This window comes from Drosophila bipectinata, chromosome 2R, assembly GCF_030179905.1.
Source record: "Drosophila bipectinata strain 14024-0381.07 chromosome 2R, DbipHiC1v2, whole genome shotgun sequence".
Lineage (NCBI taxonomy): Eukaryota > Metazoa > Arthropoda > Insecta > Diptera > Drosophilidae > Drosophila > Drosophila bipectinata.
The window spans coordinates 15,200,429-15,219,938 of record NC_091737.1 but is presented as its reverse complement, the minus strand read 5'-3'; the positions used below and the strand labels follow the sequence as shown (position 1 = coordinate 15,219,938).

General features: G+C 42.9%; 3 protein-coding genes across 3 annotated transcripts; 1 reads left to right on the top strand and 2 right to left on the bottom strand.

Annotated features, from left to right (window-relative positions):
• Positions 1-204: 204 nt before the first annotated feature.
• On the bottom strand, positions 205-1,363 carry LOC108125663 (trypsin-3). The gene is made up of 3 exons (XM_017241938.3): positions 1,026-1,363; positions 703-979; positions 205-644 (listed from the first exon to the last, which is right to left on the bottom strand). The coding sequence occupies exons 1-3, from the start codon at positions 1,289-1,291 to the stop codon at positions 264-266; spliced, it is 924 nt and encodes a 307-aa protein (XP_017097427.2). The 5' UTR covers positions 1,292-1,363; the 3' UTR covers positions 205-263.
• Positions 1,364-2,500: 1,137 nt separating this feature from the next.
• On the bottom strand, positions 2,501-3,489 carry Pgam5-2 (Phosphoglycerate mutase 5-2). Its single transcript, XM_017241921.3, has one exon. It carries the CDS (start codon positions 3,374-3,376, stop codon positions 2,525-2,527), a length of 852 nt encoding a protein of 283 aa, XP_017097410.1. The 5' UTR covers positions 3,377-3,489; the 3' UTR covers positions 2,501-2,524.
• A 14,469-nt stretch (positions 3,490-17,958) lies between these two features.
• On the top strand, positions 17,959-19,305 carry LOC108125648 (isocitrate dehydrogenase [NAD] subunit alpha, mitochondrial). Its single transcript, XM_017241917.3, has one exon. It carries the CDS (start codon positions 18,020-18,022, stop codon positions 19,127-19,129), a length of 1,110 nt encoding a protein of 369 aa, XP_017097406.2. The 5' UTR covers positions 17,959-18,019; the 3' UTR covers positions 19,130-19,305.
• The last annotated feature ends 205 nt before the right edge of the window (positions 19,306-19,510 follow it).

Genomic DNA, 19,510 nt, shown 5'->3' with positions numbered 1-19,510 from the left:
CACCCTGAATGACCGCCAAGGTGGTATGGGAATCGGGCGTTTGCGTTCTTTGTGTGCACTTGTCGTCCTTTGTAAGGCAGCGCATCAATGTCAAGTCGTCCTGCACCGCAAATTCAAAACACAGCAGTGCAACAGCCCGGGGCTCATAAAGTACAAAAGGACTTTGCATTTCGGAGAAAATAGTCGCTTTGAAAGTAGCTTTGGGACTGTATATTTATTTTTAAATCAAGCACATTACATACAGTAAACGGGAATGATAATATTCAAAGCTCCCATTGAATTTTCCAAAGCCAATGTAGAATATTTGTTAATATCCAATAGTAAGCTGGAAGATACACAAACAGAGGTCGTTTAGAGGCTGTCATTCCGTGCACAGTGCCCACTATCCATTTCCTGTATTTAAGAAAGCTGACAAACTTCATGGCCTTGCCGCCGGCGCAGCCGAGGCTTCCGCCGATGATTCCGGCCAAAGCCCCCCGGCATATCAGTGGTCCGCCCATATCGCCGGCACAGTACTCGCCTTCCTTCATCGGCTTCACGCACACGCTCTCCTCCTCATTGAAATCAGAAATGTTTTCGTCGCACCGAGAAGAATTACTAATGATTACATCCATATAGAGCAGTTCATCCGAATACGGGCCATGCTGAAAATAAATATCTATGTATGAATGGTATCTAGGAATGCAATGATCGATTTCTAACCTGATAAATTTGACCCCAGCCCATAGTAATACAGTGGATGCCAACGGTTAGATTCGCTTTCTTACGCATCAGCAGCGGCACCACATCATGGTTATGGCTGGGAATCCTTGTTGTTAGCCAGAGAATGGCCAAATCATGGGATTTGTACCGCTCATATTTCGGATGCACCATAATCTGATCCACACGACTGGTGTGGTCTTCCGTGTAGTAAGCCAGGCGGTCCACATGTCCGAAAATGACCCGTAGACCCCTTGGATTCATGGAGGCCTTGTAACGACTAAGGATGCACATGAGTCTAGCTCTGGTGTAGTTTAGAAACTTACTCCGTCACACAATGGGCAGCAGTCAGAACGGCCCGACTGCTGATCAGAGTTCCGCTGCAAAAGTGGTTGTCCCCCTGGACCTCAACATAATTGAGGGTTCGTATAGAGACCACATGCCGGGAGTATCTATTGCTGTCCGGCTTGTGTCCTCCAGAGATCAAAAGCTCAAAGGTGTCATCGCTCAGGTCACTCACAGTACCGCGATCCGCTTTGGAAAAAGGATGTAAAATTAATAGTATACTTAACAAGAGATCGTAAGCTTTCATTTTATTTCCAGTTTGTTGAATATCAAATGGATTATTTGAAGTTGAAATAAATGTATACTGCTACTTTAACTATTTAATCATTGAAATGAATGTGCATTTCCCAAGTCGATGTCTATAAATCAGTGAGTCCTTCAATAACATTTCAAAGGTGACTTGGGTGCATTTCAGCTGCATATATTATGACTATCATAGGGTATATATCTATATATGTGTGCACAACCAACATCAAGGGCCATTGTGAGGCAGTCAACCGCCATGGCAATAATAGGGACCATAAAGTAAACATTTTCTTTTTATGTGCTCCAGAATTTATGCGGCGAGGCAAATATTTAGCAGCTGACACTCGTTGAGAGTGGCAGTGGAGGAATCCTGAAAGTGTGGGGGCTGCAGGAGTGGAGCAAATTCTGAAGCTGACGCTTCGGGCGGATGGAAATAATGCAATTTTCAGCCCCAACAAATTAAATTCAAATTGTGGACGGATGCAAATTTAATGAAACGCCAGTAGCAACGGCGACCAAGCCAACGCAACGTCAACGCCACAGCCACAGCCAAAACCAAAACCCGAAACCCCTGCCCAGTCTTCCAGAGCCTGGGAGTACAAAATCCGAAACTGGAGCCCATACCCAAACTTAAACCCAAGTCCAGAGCCAAAGCCAAAGCCAGAGCCAAAAACCAAGCCGAAACCGAAACCAGAAACCAAACCCGAACAACATGGGACAGGCACAATAACCAAAATTAAAGCCGCACTAATGAGCAGAGACAAACCCGAAAGAGTGGCGCAAATGTGCCAGCGACTGGGGTGGACCAAAATGAGTGGAGTCCGCCCGCTGGCAATGTGGCCGCAGGATGTGCATGTGCATTAGGGTGAACCACAAATCAGTAGCGAACTAATTTTTCAAAAATATAAACTATACAAATTTCTATTAAATGTACAATTTTTGTATCCTAGGAGGCAAAAAATAGTAGTTTTTATTTCATCTTTAAAATATCCACCCTACCGTGCATAAATGCAGATACAAATGCATCTGGCCGAGTATGTTGGCCAAGTGATTTTGGCCAAAGTTAAAGTGGTCTCACAGCCCCCCAGTTGCTGCGCCAGTTGCAGTTGCAGTTGCGACAAAATGTGCCGGATGTCACGTTTCCACTTGCAGCCAAATGACGCATTCCACCAAATCTAAATCTATGCCAAAAAAAAAGGAGGGCCAGAGGCTGTGAAACGGCTTTAATCATGAGCTATTTTCCATTTGATTTTACGGCCAGTTGCGCGGGCGCCGGCCTTCGATAGGTCAGCTCGGATACGGGCATAAAACCGGAATCGCCCATGCAGCGGAGGGTCACATAGCCGTTGGGCCACACAGTCAGCCAGGTAATTGAGCCGTGATTCAGGTTGAGCCGGGTCCAGGCAGCCGGCGGCAGTTGCAGCGCCCGCAGGATTAAGTAACGAATGACGTTGGCGTGGCCCACGATAAGCAGATGGGAGTCGTGGTCCTGCTCCGGTGTGGCACGAAAGAAATACCGCCGAAAGGCTGCTTCGATGCGTGGCCCATCTCGCTGGTAGGACATGTCAATGCTCCTCACACTGCGCTTCTGTGGAGGATCCCCCGGATAGGGCGTTCCCTCGGGCAGCAAGGTGCAGCGCTTCATTTTCAGTGGATCGAAGTTAAGCTCCTTGAGGATGATCATGGCCGTCTCTTGGGCTCGTGGCATGGTGGAGGCCACCACATGGTCCCAGGCCACGCCCATTTCCCGCAGCCGACGGCCCGTCCTCTCCGCCTGGAGGCGCCCCAAGTCCGTGAGGTGGCTGCCGTTGGAAGACTTCGTGTATTCACCATGCCGCACCAGGATAATATGCCGAAGGGCGGATGACTCGTCGCGTTCTGCCACATTTTGGGGCACGGGCTTGGGTTGGTCCCATTCATGAAGCCAGGCTCCAATATCCTTCGATCCCAACTCGCGCATGGAATCCCCGCCTCCAGATGAGAAAGCAGACGACGGCTGCCCATCGAAATGTCGGAGCGTCAAGTAGGTGATCAGGGAGCCGCAGCTCATGGCCCCCATCGAACTCCAAAGCGTGTTCAGTCTCATGTCTCTTTCACAAATTGTAAATAATTCAATTAAGGAACTCAATTGCAACACTTTGATTTAATATTTAATTTCATTTTCAAACAGTCTACTAAGTTTTTGTGAAAAATCCGAAAGTTCAAGGCTATTAAAAATTGAATTAAGAGCCCATGCAACAAGTATCTGAAAAGCCTATTTGAAACTTATTTTTCTGGCATTATTGACCACAAAAAGGGTTAAAGCAATTACCTATTAAGCTCCACTGCAATGCCAATCAACTTTGGCTCCTCGGAGGGGGCTTTGCCGCACTTTTAAAAGTTTATTCAGATTTGTCCAGGCCGTCGTCTCAAGTTCCCGTTCTTGATTAGCATTCAAGACAAAGGAAAAAGAGCCGGAGAAGTGGACCCTGGAAAGGTTTTGGTTGGCCAACTTTTGTGTCAAAGTTATTTCACCCTCGGCAGGATACTCGAGAGCAACTTTTGAGCGGCAAACTTTACGCCCTCGACAATCAGTGGGCAAAAAGCCGAATAAGTTAGCCAAGGTGACGCTGTGGAAAACGAACTGTGAAAATATTCGAATGCTGAGAGGCTCTTGCAAATGAATGCTCCAAGTTTCAGTCAAATCACGAGTCAGTAAGGCCTTTAATTTCTGCCAGTCAGCCTGAAAAGGGGCAACTGGCAACCCATTACCCATCCATGGTATCACTTGGCTAAATAACTTTTGTCCGAGTTTGTGGTTCATTTAATTTCGACGCTTTGGGCCAAAATGCTGAGAACGGAGGACTTCATCGTCGGGGCCGTAAGGAAAGCTCCGGATATCCACAAGTGGCTGACCATGACGGGCATTTGCGGGGCTCAGTCTGTTGGCCGTCAGATTTGGCCTAATGAAGTTGACGGAAACTTTTGACGTGCCGGCCAAAGTTGGGACAGACTGAAAAGCCTCATCGATTGGTGACCGCATGAAATTGAAATCAAACGAGTTTCCTGAACAGATTAAAAGTGAGCCGGGATCAGGGTAATTCCAGTTTATCTCCTCAGAAAATACTAGGGTCTCCCTGTGGCTTTTCCAAGAAATATCCTTCTGTCACCTGCCATACACACATCCACAGTCTGGCATTCACCTGCGAACAGCCTTGAAACTCATACATACATTCAGTAGCTACATTCTAAGAGGTCCTCGGAATAAGCCGCTCGAAGTAACCATAAAACAGATCTCACATTGTGGAGATTACTTTTGCAAGGCGTTGCACTGGTAGAGTGAATGAATGAATGAATGACTGACTGATTCAATGCCAGGCAAGTCAATTTAAAGTTGGAAAGGACTTTGTGCTCTCGGTGGAAATTTAATTTCAGCTTCGTTTTATTTGCCAACTATTTTTTATGTCAAGTAAATTACAATTTTTAATATGAAATGGCTATTGGCTATGCCGTCAGGTTGTCCTTATTTTTTTTGCACTTTAATTAATAGATATAATTAAACTCCATCCGGTTTGCAAATGCCACATGCCTGTAATCACTCAAAAGCCTGGCCCAAGTACCTAACTACCGGGTTGTAGTTTATGTTTTCAATTTCATGAACATTAAACTGAAACGAGAAAAGCTATTAACTTGATAATCCCAGCCCATCCAGTCTCCGGCTCGGACTGTTTTCGTGTGAAAGGATAAGGGGGCCGACGGGCTGAAGAATTGGGCCAGCTGACACCATTTCCTTCTTGAATTTGCAAACAAATTTACACGAATTTGATTATTATTATGATGGCAATTTGCAAAAATGTCATCCTTCAAGCAAAAGGAACGAGCAAGCGGAAATTTCTCATTGCACAAAGTAGGATACCAGTCACCAGTCCCATTTGTCCCTGGCCAGTACAAGTCCTGTAGTCCTGTGGTCCTGTAGTCCATATACTCTATTGAGAAAAACACCACCCACATTCTGGTTGCCTTGACTTCTCGGTTTGCCTTAGAGTCCTTCGCAGCATCAATTGTTCCTTGCAACGTGGAGTGGACTCCCGCAATTCCCTTACATTCTCAGCTCCTTATCGCGGTCACCCATAATTATGGCGTTCGTCTTGGCCGGGAACTCCTTGAACCAACCAGCCACCAGCAAAACCACCAAGCACCGACCACCGACCGTTCTGCCGCAACGCATCCTGCTGCAGGATGTTCAATTTTCGCTTGCCTTTTATGTTGCTTTGCCATTTTGATTTCCTTATTTGGATTGCCGAGCTGCCTTCTTTCGTATCTCGTATTTTTTTCCCTGCATTACTTTAAGTGGCCGCGACCCAGTGCCACCACGCCCACAGCCAGCCTCTTTAGCCTCCAGCTAGCAAATTATCTTGTGGCAAAATCAAAAGTTTTCCGCTCTGGGTGCTGGGTGCTGGGTGCAGGGTGCTCCGGCTGTGGAAATTGTGTCAAGGGCATAAAACGCTCGCAGGAGGATTTGAGAAATTATTGCGGAAACGGATAGCAAAGCCGCAAACATTGTTTAACTTTCATTGCTGCTGCCTGTTCGGTTTTGTTTCTGTTCCTGTGTTTGTGTTTGGATTTTATGTTGGTGCTCAAATAAAATACTTATAAAGCACTACCAAACAGCAACAAAACAAACGGGCCAAACAAATACAAAATTGCCAATGAAAGGCAAGTTCCCAACTGCTGTTCGACGACCTTGGGTCTCTGCTGAAAGGATAAGCCCTTTCGGCCTCTAAAACTTTTCAGCAAGGGAATAAATATTTTATTTTACAATTTTCCCAGCTTCCCAGCCACCAAGCAGCCAAGCACAAAGTAAATATAATTATTTCACATATAAAATGTCATAAAAGGATTGAATTAAATGCAATACCATGGAATTATATAAAATGTGATTAGGTGAAGCATGTGTTAATATTATAATCGGTTGAGTAATATTTCAAAAATGCTTACATAAAAATGTTTTCTTTAATTCTAGTTGCAGTGCTATAAATCGCTTAGGCGCATATTTCAAAAGGATAGCAATTCGCAATGAAAGCTCCTTGTAAAGGATAAAAAAAGAAATGCGGAAATGCAGGCGAGCTTAAAATATGGCTAGACTCCGCACACACATGTTACACTTAATAGCTCATATGCCATGTTGGCCCTTTGTTGACTGCCTTCGTTTGTTTACGGTTTAGTGGATTAATGTTGGAGAGAACAAAAATAAAAAATAAACAGAAAGAAAGCTAACTTTAGTCGGAGTTGAAGCTTATATACGCTAACCTTTAAATCTCGAATTGTATTGTATTATGATGCAGATTCAAGGCCTTGTTCAAGAAGTTGAGAATATACCCAAAATGGCTATTTATGAAGTGAATTAGAAACGGTTGCTATCCATCTATGTACAAATATCGTGTCAATCGAGAAATAAAACATTTGAATCGACTTTTGGCTAAATCATGTTTGAAAAAATCCGAAAAATGGGTCAACATTTTCTTTGCCAGATTTTGATGCAGAGGAATGCAACAACGTTCTAAGTCTGGTAAAGTTTGACATTTGTGGATCTTTTTAGTATTAGCCAAGCTATGAATATTTTTCCATCAAGAAAGGGCAAAAATTGTTACAACGTTCTATATTGGACAAAATGTAAACTTTTGATGTAATTTTTTGTAAATATTTGATCTATTCGGAACCGATTGAAAACCGGATTATAATTTAAGGCACCGGAATTAAGGCACTAGTCTACTTTAAAAGTTTAGAAAAAACCATACAAAAATATATTGGTCAAATTGAGTCTAAAATCCTAGAAAAGTTTTCAGAAAAAAGCTCAACATTTTTGTTACCGTGTTTTGGTTAAAAATAATGGTACTGGAAAATATGAATCCGGAAGTTATAGAATTCGTCGATTGGATTAGTATTACCCAAATTATGTCTATACCCTAGGATCCCCTGTACCCAAGGCTCCGTAAAAAAGTTAAGATCATGAGGTGGCCAAAATGGAAACTTTTCAGACCCAAATTTTGTAACTATAGTGTTGGGTAAGCCGATGAGGATAAAAGGTAAATGTTTCGCCCATATTTGCCTTTTTGTAAAGCTTCCCTTTAATTTGCCATATTTTAATTCAGATCTTTTAGGATAAAGTATAATACACTCTGTTAGGGTATGAAAATAAAAAATAAAAGAAACACCCATCTAAGCTATGGGGACTGAACAATAACAGAAACTGAAATGGAAGGAGCAGACAGCCAATGGTCGGGCAATTTGTTGTTTCTTTTGAAGTTAAACAAATCTGCATAAGGTAGAACCAAAAGCCGTTACAATTTATGGCTCAAGCCAAGGACTACGTCCTGGCTGGGACTTAAATCCATGGCCAGAACCCAAACACAAACACTCCATTTACTTATTTTCAATGTGCTTCCCATAAATTTTATATTTGTATTTGTCTTTGCGCTTGAGTTTTGTGCATTTGCAGCAGGACTCGTTCTCGAATGCTTCTCATTGTTCATATTTAATTTGATTGTTTTGCTTAGCAACTGGACTTTTGAGTCTTAAATGAAAATCTAATTGCATTTGCGCTTATTGCACTTAAGTTTGTATCTTTGATTTTTTAACTTTAATTAAAAAAGAGTTGCAATTAAAATGCATCCTCGGCCACACTTTGATTTGCCAAAAAGCCATAACAAAGAAAACTTACTCATTTCATCATTTTTGGTTTTCCGACAAAACTTTGTTGCAATTAAATCTGCAGTCCGCTCTCTCTTTTCTGCCTTTTTGCTAAAAAGCTACAAAAGTAGATCTGAAACTTCTAAATGGAACCAAAGTCAGCCCATTATAGTGGCTACTATTGCAGGGCCATAAAATTTAAATACACGAACACTCACACACCCAATTGTCCGGCCGATCAAAAGCTTTCTGCCTCAGCTGCAGTTAGGTCCCACAAAACGCAATAAATATCCATATTTAACTATAATAATTCATATATACTGCCGCCTAAATCAAACTAACAAAAGGGCATGCCCCGCAAAAAATACACGCACACGTTTATGTTCTGGCAATTGAACAATTCTATGGGGGCGAGTTCTGCATATGGATACGGAATACTCCGATAGATATATGTATATATATACGTAGCATAACATATACTATATATGGAACAATGCAATTGACTGGGGATTCACGGTTGAATGCGAATAAAGTGCATATTCGGCTGAATCTGTATTTGGTATTTTTCACTGAGAAATTGATTTCCCATCTTGTTTGTTTAACAAAATTTTAAATAAACAGCTGAACTTTTAATAAAGGAATATTGTGTAAAATAAGCCTAGAATATTATACACTTAATGCTGTTAGAAAATATTCTATACGACTTTTTCAACTTTTATGTTAGTATCCTGGATGGTATCCTCCCGAAAGTCGTAGCAACTTTTTAAGCTTAAAGTACACATCGCAAGAGTAACATGGTCCATGGCCGCACATAGTGCAAAGTTGCAATGCATTTGAATAAGTGTTCGAGTTCGAGTAAGTTCAGAAGTACGGACAGTTAAGCAATGTAATTCTTGTAACCAGGACTCGTGCATTGTGCGCTTGCCAGTTTAAGTGTGTGTCTGTCTGTGCGAGTGTTTTCGAGGATTTTATTCTCGATTGAAACATGTCGATTGTAGGTCTTTTGCATGACTGAACTTCCATAGATTTTAATGTTTAGTTCGGTAAAATGGCGATTTGATGATAATTTATAAATCATTTAACTCAATTTTTGATTTATGCCTATCAAAAATTGTAACAAATAGTGTTACTTAAAACAAGCTCACTCAGCAAGAAATATATTTTAATTTTTGCCACTAAAAATCACTGCCATCTGTGGGTTTAAATTCCGTTTTATGAGCCAATGAAAGCGAATATGTAGTGAGGACCCGGGTAATTACATTTTGCAGCAATTAAAAGTCACAAAAGTTTGGCTTAGTCAGTTTTAAAATATAGAAATCTAGCCCGTGTCGCCATGACGACGACTTCCAGGTCATTCAGCAGCTCCGCCCCGTCTCGTTATCCCCTCTTGGCCATCTTTTCGCAGAGTGTTTGTTGGCTTTTGGCCATGCCACCGAGCCAGCCGGAGTTGTGCAATGTCAGCTACGCCATTTAGCCTTGTCACATTATTTTGCTTATCCCCACAGCCCTAAACTCTTGCACGACTCCTGGCTGTGATTCGGATTCAACTGCTTTCGGTTCTGGTTCTGGCCCTGCTATTGCTCCTGCTTCTGGTGCGGATTCTACTTCTACTTCATCTGATTCGGGGTTTTGCTCCATTTTGGACCCTAATTGTTGGTGTAATCGCTGCTCTGCTGACGGCGACTTGGTGCCTGGCATCCGCTTTTCATTCATTCATGGTTATCCATTTCCCTTCAGGATTCTGCAGTTGCCTTGGATTCACAATTTCCCACGCTTTCCACCGCCTGCAGTGTCATCAGCAGTGGCGGCCCAAAACTGTGTCCGCTTAGGAGTCATCAGCATTATCAGCTAGTAAACTACAATATATGTATGTGTGTTTTCACAAAAGTGATGTCGCTAGGGTGATTCTTTTTTGTGTTGTTAGGAGTTTTATAATTTATTATTATATAGCTTGTGTACTTTTTTAAGTACAGCATTTTCCAAACTTTTCTATTTTTGAGTCTAACATGTCGTATGAGTAATATTTCTTTAAAAGACATTTTTCTTACAAAAACGACATGTGGTAAGGGATAAAATATTAAATATTTCTAAACAGTTTGAGTAAGATCTTAGATCATATTAATTATTTCCAAGGAAATGTAAACATTGCGTATACGTAATTTTTATGTTCTGCTATGAGTAACTTAAACTATAATTTTTAAAGTAGTCTATTAGAGTACTACTAAAGTACTATAATTTTTAAAGTCTACTATTAAGACCTTTCGTAGACCACCCTGGTGCAAGCTTTACACGAGTCCTGGTGCATCTGAATTTGGTTCAGTTCGGTTGAGTTAAGTTGAGTTAGTCGTTGTGGAACATGCAAGGTTTTTTCTGATGGCTTCCGTCCGCAGCGGCTTTCCTTTTTTTCGTTTTCTCCCGTTTTCGCTACTTTCCACGGCGGATGTTCAATTTCCCTTTCTACTTTTTCTACTTCTCCTGGAGGCTTACTTCAATTCTTTGAAAAATGCTTTTCTGGCATTGAGGCTCTAAAAAGGACTTTAGTAAGCCATTTAGCTAAATATGTAGAGTTCAGCCGGCCTTGTAATACGATGTACATCTACTTGCGTACGTAAGCCTCTTTTGGCGCCGCCTTCATCTTTGTTTCATTTGCATTCGCAACGTATGCAGCAGCAGTTGATAGCCTCAATTATGCCACTTCTACATGCCTGTTCAGCCTTCATCAAGATGTATAAAATATGCAAATGAATCCGGTCTCGAATTCTGTAAATTTATGTAAAGTTACTTCCCCTAAGAGCCAGCTGCCGTTTCGGCAGCCAGTCTTTGTCCCGAAAACTGTTATACTCGAAGGACATGCCCGGCGAAACAGTCGGCAATGGAACGAAACTTAAATGCAAGTTTAAAAGTAAATCCGACTGCAATGTAACACCGGCTTGCTTACTCAAAAACAAAGTGAACGGCTTTTAATATTCAATTTTTCAATTAACAAGTTGAAATGGTTGCACAAAAGTTGTTGCACTCCCCTTGGTCCATTGTCCTTGGCATTTGGTTGCCGCTGTTTTCTTTTCCACTTCCGAGGCAGCTCACTTCGCTGTTTATTCTCATGCAAATACTTCACACTTATTGCGCCTTGGCTGTGGCATCCGTGACACTCGCCGCCCCCATCCGCCCATGCTCTTACTTTTTTCGCCCTCTGTGCATAATGCGAGGGTGGCAGGGGCGGACAACAAGACATGCAAAAAAAAAAAAGTCGGAGAATCCTGAAAGAAACGGCGCTGGGGAACTTTTGTTTAAACCTGCCAGGAAGGAGGAAAGCACTCGGCTAGCTTCGCCGTTCGTAGAGGTCCCCTAACAATTTGTACGCCTCAGTGCGTGCGCATTTCTGGGCACTTAAGTTTCTATATAATAGCTATAGCCAGTCCCCCGCCGACTTTTTCAACCTGCTTAATTTTTGCCTTAACGAACTCGCTGCCGACGTTGCCGCCGCCGCTCATCTTTTTCAGCTTTTCGTCCATCTATCTTCCATTTTTATTAAGTCTAGTACTCTTCTTTTTCCAGTTTTGCCATTGAACCTTTTATAAATTGAGACTATTTTGCATTTCTCATTAGAAGAATCGGCGCAGAGGCCACCCGCGGGGGGCTGGGGGGTTTCGGGGGCAACACCGTTGATGAGTGCAATTAGCAATTTGCATAGCAAAAAACTAAAGAAAATTCCATTTTTATTTAAATTTTTCCTCGGTTCCTTTTCGGCGTTCATTTGTATCATACTCTTTTGTTCGTTTTGTTTAGTTTTTCCAAGGCGAGGAAAGCTTGCAAGTGGCAGGCGAAACCATTTTCATAAATTACAAGTACTTGGCCAAGTATTTGGTTAGCCAAGTTAACTAAAGCCAAAAGCCCGTTAATGTGGTTAATAATTTCAGATGGTTGTGGTTAGTTTTAAGGAATTTTTATATCCTTTTTATAAAAATATCTACAAAAACATTAATATTACATTACATGTGAGGTAGACAGATGGAAGCCCCAAAAAAGTATGCTATAAAATCCTTTCACATTCAAAAAGGCCATTGTCATCGAATGGTGACATTTCGAATCAGTTTTCGTTGCCATTTTGTGAATATTTGGACATGGTCTAGTGGTTTCGCATGTCGGTCACGTTTGGCGGCACTTTTGAATAAATTTGCACCCAGATTTCGACCCTGCTCAGGTTGCTCCTGCAGCTCCGCCTCCTGCCCCACACAAAATGGCATAAATAATGTATTACTCAACCCGACACAGCCAGAAGACACTCGTTAAGCAGCATAATATTCTGTAATTATGGCAACCATTTCGGCCTGCTGCTGCCACTGTTCTTTGCTTTGTTGTTGGTATTGTTGTTGTGTGACCTGCCTCCTCCTGTGTCCTGCGTTCTGTATCCTGGGCGCTGCGGTCGCAGGAGTCACGTGTTGCTTTCGTTCCGTTCGGTTAGCTGTAAAAGAGCCGGCTATGGCCTGTAATTAAAGCTCGAGTTCATTTTACAATGCAACAATGCGATGTGAGAGAAGCGGCTCCTCCTTCAACCACTTGCCCATCCCCTCCGCCACACTCTTTTGTAATTATAATAATTAATTTGTTTTCTGTTCCTTGGTTTTGTTGCTAGTGTTAAATAAGACCCTCTCTTACCTGTTTCTCGCCATCTCTGCATTACCGTCGCTAGTTATATTCAATTTAATCTAGTTTCGCCCGCTTATAATGCGGCTTATCTTCCTGCGATTACTTGTAAGCTCTTTCCACAATTATTTAAATTGTTTGAATTTCTTTTTGCGGCAAAGTATTTTACACCCATTAAGCTTAAAGCGAATGTTTGCTAATGTTAATTCCTGCAGGAAACTTTAGTGGAATAATTTCTTTCAGCAAGCGTCCCATCTAAGGCCGAGTTTGAAGCGCAGTTCAGGGAGGGAAACTTGTTACAATTAATAATATCATTATTGCAATCAAAGTAGCCGCATGCCATGCTATTGGGGGCGTTGCAGCATCCGAGGGATCCCCACCCGGTTCTCAGTCACGTTCGGGCCACTGACAAAGTAAACCAAGTTTCTCGATTTGGCCAAAATAGACGAGGAAAGGAGGCCAAAAGGGGAGTGGATGGACAAAGAGAAGCGGTCTGGTGGCCGACAGACAAGGAGACAGGATGTTGCCGTTGCATAAAAACTTGTTAAAATTTAATAATTTATGGCCCTGGCCCAGACAGTGAGTAGCCCTGGCCAAATACATGGCTCGCAGAGCTGAGAAAGCAAGTAATAGACGTCAGTTTGCAACCCCAACACTAGGATTTCTTTATTTTTTGTATAGGGTATTGGTCAAGGATGATATGTGTTATTGGTAAGTTTCTATTCTAATCTTCTATATATTTTGCGTTATGGTTAGAAACATAATAATTCATTGTTAAGTAATCCTGTAGAAGAGCGTTTTCTTTAAAATTTAAGAGGTACTTAAAGTCTAGACATAAATATAACCTTTTTTTCTTGTGGGTTGCAGCATGAAATTGGCTCAAGTTTGTGCAGGCCAGTCCCAGGAAGGGGTCTGGGCCTGGTTCTGGAGTGACAGGACTACAATTTGGCCGCCTGCTAAAATTGGAAAACACTTCGCCAAGCCACCCACCACACCCAGGCTACGCCCATATTTCTTGTTTATGCAACTACCAACTAATATGTAGCTGTAATTAAATTTGGTAGCTGCCTCCACTGGAGGTTCGTTATTTTGCTGCCACCATCTGGAGTTGTGAGATGGCCAGGAGCTTTGCTCACCTGTCAGCCCTTCAAGGGTCTCTCAAACTGCCATTGTCGCTTTCATTTTTTGCACATCCTTTGCACCATAAATTGAGTTGGCCCGAAGTCTCCGCTGAGTTGGCCCAAAGTCGCGGTGTCAACTCCTTACGTGAGTGCCATTTTAAGTTAGCTTGCAGCTGTTGGCCGGGAGAGCTTTTGGCCATACATCCCCGTGTGGTGTTAATGGTTTGTAAACTAATTAGCCAGGTCGGAGGACCTCACTTCAACGTTGGAAAAAAAAGGAAAATGTGTCAAAATGGGTGGGTTGAATATTTAAAATTTAAGCTCTAGTTGAAATGGAATTTTTACGACAGCGACATTAGAAATGTTTTGGTTTCTGTTTTGTAAACAAAAAATCCTCTTGGCTGTCAACAGAAATAACCAAAGCAATGGCCAGTATTTTAGGTTTAAACGGCTTTCCAAAAAATTCTCGAAAATAAAGATGACCTGCTCGGACACTTTTGGCCCTGGTGGGATGCATGATTTATTTTATTGTTCACCGAGTGCGGATGCGATGGTAATCCGGAGGGTTAAGCGCCACCAGCCCACGAGCGTGGAGTGTTCTCCGGCGTTCTCCGGACAATGCAACCGGATAGCCATGACCGGGTAACCGGGTAGCTGGATATCGAGGTGCAAACGAAACGAGAATGAATTATACCATTTTGTATGGAATCAATTTATGTGAGCTGCTGCTGCCTCTGCTGCACCACCAACACCTCCTTCTTTCGTCCTGAACCTGGTCCTTTTCCACGTATTTGTGCCACGGTTCTGTCGCCGTTTTCGCTGAGATATGCAAAGCACACACAGAAAGGACGTGGGGACAAAAAGTGAAGAACGGTCCTTTAAGAACTTAATTAACTTTTTGTTTCCCAGTTATTGCAGCCAGGACGAGGAACGTGTATCCATTTCTCCAGGTCCATCACCACCACTCCCCCATCCCTTATGGGCCATAAAAAATATATGTATATTGCACAATATTTAACTGTCGCATTGTGCGACTTTTTACGCTTCGACAGACACATAAACAAACCGCATTGCGTGCAGAAATATTCTCAATATTGTGAGTGGAATGTCAAAGTATTATTCTGTATTCCGTGTAGTCCAGAAGGAGACTGCGCTTTTTCTGCATTTTAATTGCCATCACTGCAGAGTCCTAGCTCGGGACAAAGGCATCAAGCTCAAATGTACATGCCTGACAGGTAGATTCAAATTATTTGGAGAATAACTAAACACTGAACTTAATAACTGTCATGTATCTGTGTTTGCTTGTTTACATTTTATTTATTTGTTGTTTATTCGGGCGATGAACAAGCTAATCGTTCCACTGGCACTCCAAATATTTGCCAGGCTGTGTGACAAATTCTCGGCTTGATTAAAAATGTTTATTTAATTGAAACAGTAGGTAAACGGCCCGAAAGTCCTGTGAGAATTCCTGTTTTCGGATTTAGCCAATGCATTACGATGGAATGGCTGTGGGCAGCCACAAAGTGACTCAATATTGACATGTAAATGATGTGGCAGGCCGCAATCGAGGCTGGGGATGAATATTTTTAATCGCCCTTTAATTGATTTTCCAGCCCGGATACAACTCACAATTAAGCCCCTAATTAATCACTAAGCGTTTGCCGCAATCAAGTGTACTTGAGAAACTTTAAATTTATATTAGAAATTTACCTTTGCACTCTCAATTAAACTGAATTGCCTTTAAAGTGATGCAACACACATGAAGTTTTTGATTTATTTTGGTATTTTCTCTGCAAATAAACAGGTTGCAATTAATGCGGGGAAACTGCCACCAACAAATAACTGCAAACACATACGGCATTCAGTCCCAATTATTATTTCAGAACCCGCTCGCTGAAAAAACTCTTTTTTCCGTTTTGATTATCCTTTTGCCGGCAATAAATAATCGAAACTTGTGAGACCAAAGCCCGGCTATGGCCATCAAACCACTGATCCTTTGGTATCAGGTGCGTGACAGGACTTGGTTTTTTTTCAGGCAGTTCTTGCTAAAGAACAAACAAGTGCAGGGGTTCACACGCTGCCAGAAAAAACAGAAAAAAATTGAAACGAATGAGAAAAACCGCATCTCCCATTGAATGCAAAGGGCCAACAATAGAAATGCAAATTCAGATTTCAGCCGGATGGCCCTAGATCTACGGTCTCTACCGTTGTGGCCACGGCAACGCATCTTGGGGTCGACAAAGTCGATAACTCGTCCATGGCGCCGCAGGATAACCAAGGATGGGGCCCATTGCCCCAAAGGCAAACGAAGCGTGGCCCGACAGAAGGTGAAGCAAAGAGGCAAGGCAAGGCGAAGCTGACGAGTCCGAGAATATGTAAATATTGAACGAGACAATCAAATATGCAACAGTATTTTTCTCCATTTCGTTTCGCCATTTTTTCCCAGTCTGTGTGCTTCTGACTTTCCCATCTTAAATTTCGAAGGAAACTCTCCAATTGACAAAAGGGTTGCACGTCCCTTGACTACATAAACAACCAAATCCTCCTGTCCGGGGGTTCCCAAAGACTTCGGGGTGTCAAGAACTGTTGTTTCTTTTTTTTTTTTTGGCTCTAGGCGAGTCGGGCTTAAATCAACATGTTGCCCATTGAAATGATAAACTTGAAATGAATTATTCATGAGGGCAGGCCTTGGCTAATGAAAATCATCGGATCATAACTTACCATTTCAGTAGCCTAATAACCTTAATTCCTGGCCCTGCACTCTTTCCGTTCAAACGGAAAAAAAGTACATATCTGAGTATGTGAGTAACCGCAGATCGGTTTTCGTGTGTGAGTGACTCAATGTATCCCAATGAGTAGTTCACAGATTGTGGCAAAGTAATTCACTTACAGCAGGGTCTTCGTCACAGAGCTTTTAGCGAAACGTCCTTGGTCCTTCGGCAAATGCACACACAGTCTGGAATTATGTATGCACTTGAGAGCACACAACTTGTAAATAAGCCATGCCATGCATTTATATTGTTTCCCCCTGGTTGCGGTTGTTTGTCTCTTGCCGGCAACATCTTTAAACGCTTTTTAAGTGCAGGAACTCAGATAACCCCTGGGAGTCGGTTGCCCTATGCACCTGGCCAAATTCGACCCCAATTGGCTCTGACATTCGTCCTGCGACAATACACAATGATACTTATGTGCGAAAAACAAATAAAACAATATCCTTTACAGTTCATCCAGCCACAGTGTCAAATCCTTGACCTCAAACCGAATCGAATATGACAATCCCCACTGCCCTGATTTTGAACATTTAATTTGCCGAACAATGAACTCAGGTTAATAATAGCTCGATGTTCACACATTGTGTCCTCCTGGTTATGTGTGCTCTTGGCAGTTTGCTTTCGCCTTCGGTTTGCCTTCGCCAAATGTTTACACAAACTTTCCTAAGTTTTGGCCATTCATTGCACCGACTTTGTTGGCCCCGGAGTGCACTTTGTTGGATTTTATGGCCAGGAAGTTGTCAATATAGAAGGCCATACGCGATAAAATATGATAGTAAAGCCCCGAATGACAGAGGCACATTCTGGCGGAATCGTATTCTCTCCGAGGATTTAGTGTCCTGATGAAGATGGAGCCCCGTAAAATCGGATTGAATAGCCGACAAGCGCATTGTCGTAAAACCTCATTGTTTCCGCTGATTACAAGACATTCAGTATCAGACGCGGCGGATAAAAAACACCTCATTTATAATTCTTAATTTGTAATTATCATGGATCGAAATAATTACTGAATATTTATTTCAACGCACCTGTCGTCAGGCTGGCTTGGTTCCCTGTGGTCTGCTCTTAATGGTCGCCGATTTTAATGGTGGGCGAGTATATCTGTGGTGTTGTGTGAAAAATCACAGCCGCAGTCCTCATAATTGCCACGCCCCCGGGGCGGGCATTTGTCTGTCGCCGGCAGTTGTTTGACCCGCCCGTCCAGAGAGAGAGCCGTTGACAAGCCATTTGTCACATTTACACAGCCGCAGGGTGAAATCATTTATCCACCCACAGCCGCCCAACCTCCATCGGCCTCACCTTTCCAGGTGGCACATTAAAGTCTTAAATCCCCACCCAGTGACCCAGATGGTGCCGCTGCCAAGGCTTTGAATTTATGAAAATGCAATTGAACGTCTGCCAAAACAATTTGCGGCCAAGTGTTATACATAATATAGACATCTTATACATATATATATTTTTTTTTTGAACAAGCAAACAAATCTTTCCAAGTCACAACTCAATTTTCGGGCCAAATCTACTAAAATGAACATCTTGCGAAAGGTTCGAGTGGGCCAGCTGAGATCGACGACAGCTGCTGCTTCGAAATGGTTTTCCGACCTAGCAAAGAGCCAGTGGAAGGCCAGGGCCGAGGGCAAGGATAAGGGGAACAGGAAGGTTACCATGATCAATGGCGAGGGCGTTGGCCCTGAAGTAATGTGCGCCGTAAGACAGGTCCTCGATGCGGCCAAGGCGCCCATCGACTGGGAGATCTTCGAGGAATGCAAGTCACCCGATAACGAGAATGTACCAGCGCCGATCCTTGAATCATTGGGCCGCAATAAAGTCGGCATCAAGGGTCCTGTGTCGAGTCGCCAATGGCAGCGTCACATTCGCAAGGCCTTCGAACAGTTCGCCTACGTATCGATCATAAAGAGTTTGAAGGGCGTGGATACCCCGTTCGGAGAATTCGACGTCGTAATGGTACGGGATCAGATGGAAGGCGATTACTCCGGCATCGAGCATAAAGTGGTGCCGGGGGTGATGCAAACGATCAAGGTCAGTACCACAGCCGGTGCCCAGAGGATCGCTAAATTTGTCTTCGACTACGCCATCCAAAACAAACGATCTAAGGTCTCGGTGGCCCACAAGGCCAACATTATGCGGATGACCGATGGCAACTTTCTGGACGCCGTTCATGAGGAGGCAAACAAGCATGCGGGCAAGGTTCTCTTCGAGGAGCACTACCTGGACACAGTGATCACCAATCTACTGATGAAGCCGTGCCAGAACGATGTCGTTGTCTCGTCCAGTATGTATGGGGATGTGATGCGAGTCGTAATGGGTGCCATGATGGGTGCTCCTGGCATAACCCCCGGCTATTCGGTCAGTGTCCTGGGACACGTTTTCGAGTGCCGCACGAAGGTCTATTGTGAGTTGGTTGGCAAGGATCAGGTGAATCCAACCGGTTCCCTGCTCTCCGCCGCCCTCATGTTGCGGCATTTAAAGCTATACGATTTGGCCGATTTGGTTGAGTGTGGAGTTCGCTCAGTGTTCACGGATACCGATATACGCACCAAGGACCTTGGCGGATCTGCCTCGTGCTCCGAGTTTGTTGAAGCTGTCTGCGACCAAATAAAGTCAAGAATGAGTTAGCTGTTCAGTTAATCATTTGTTTCCATATACTTATTTAGAAGGCAGAATCCGAACCGATTACAAAAATTAACATTGTCGCTCAAAATTGAATGTCCCCTCACAGGACTAGTATTTCTTTCTAAATTCTTATAGTTTATGGGTCTTTGAACCTTAATTAAAACTTAATACTAGTCAAATCTGATACTCTTTGATTTGTGAATCATAACGTAACTAGCCTATCAGTCTCTGGAGTAAGATACTTATTATTCCCAGTGCTCGTTTATGGTCCTGCCGTATACATTGTGATAACTGGCCTTTGTCTGAGGGGAAGGTGGACAACTATCGCCAAACTAAACACATTTATAATATGTAATTACCCCCCATTTAATTCACTCGCTACGC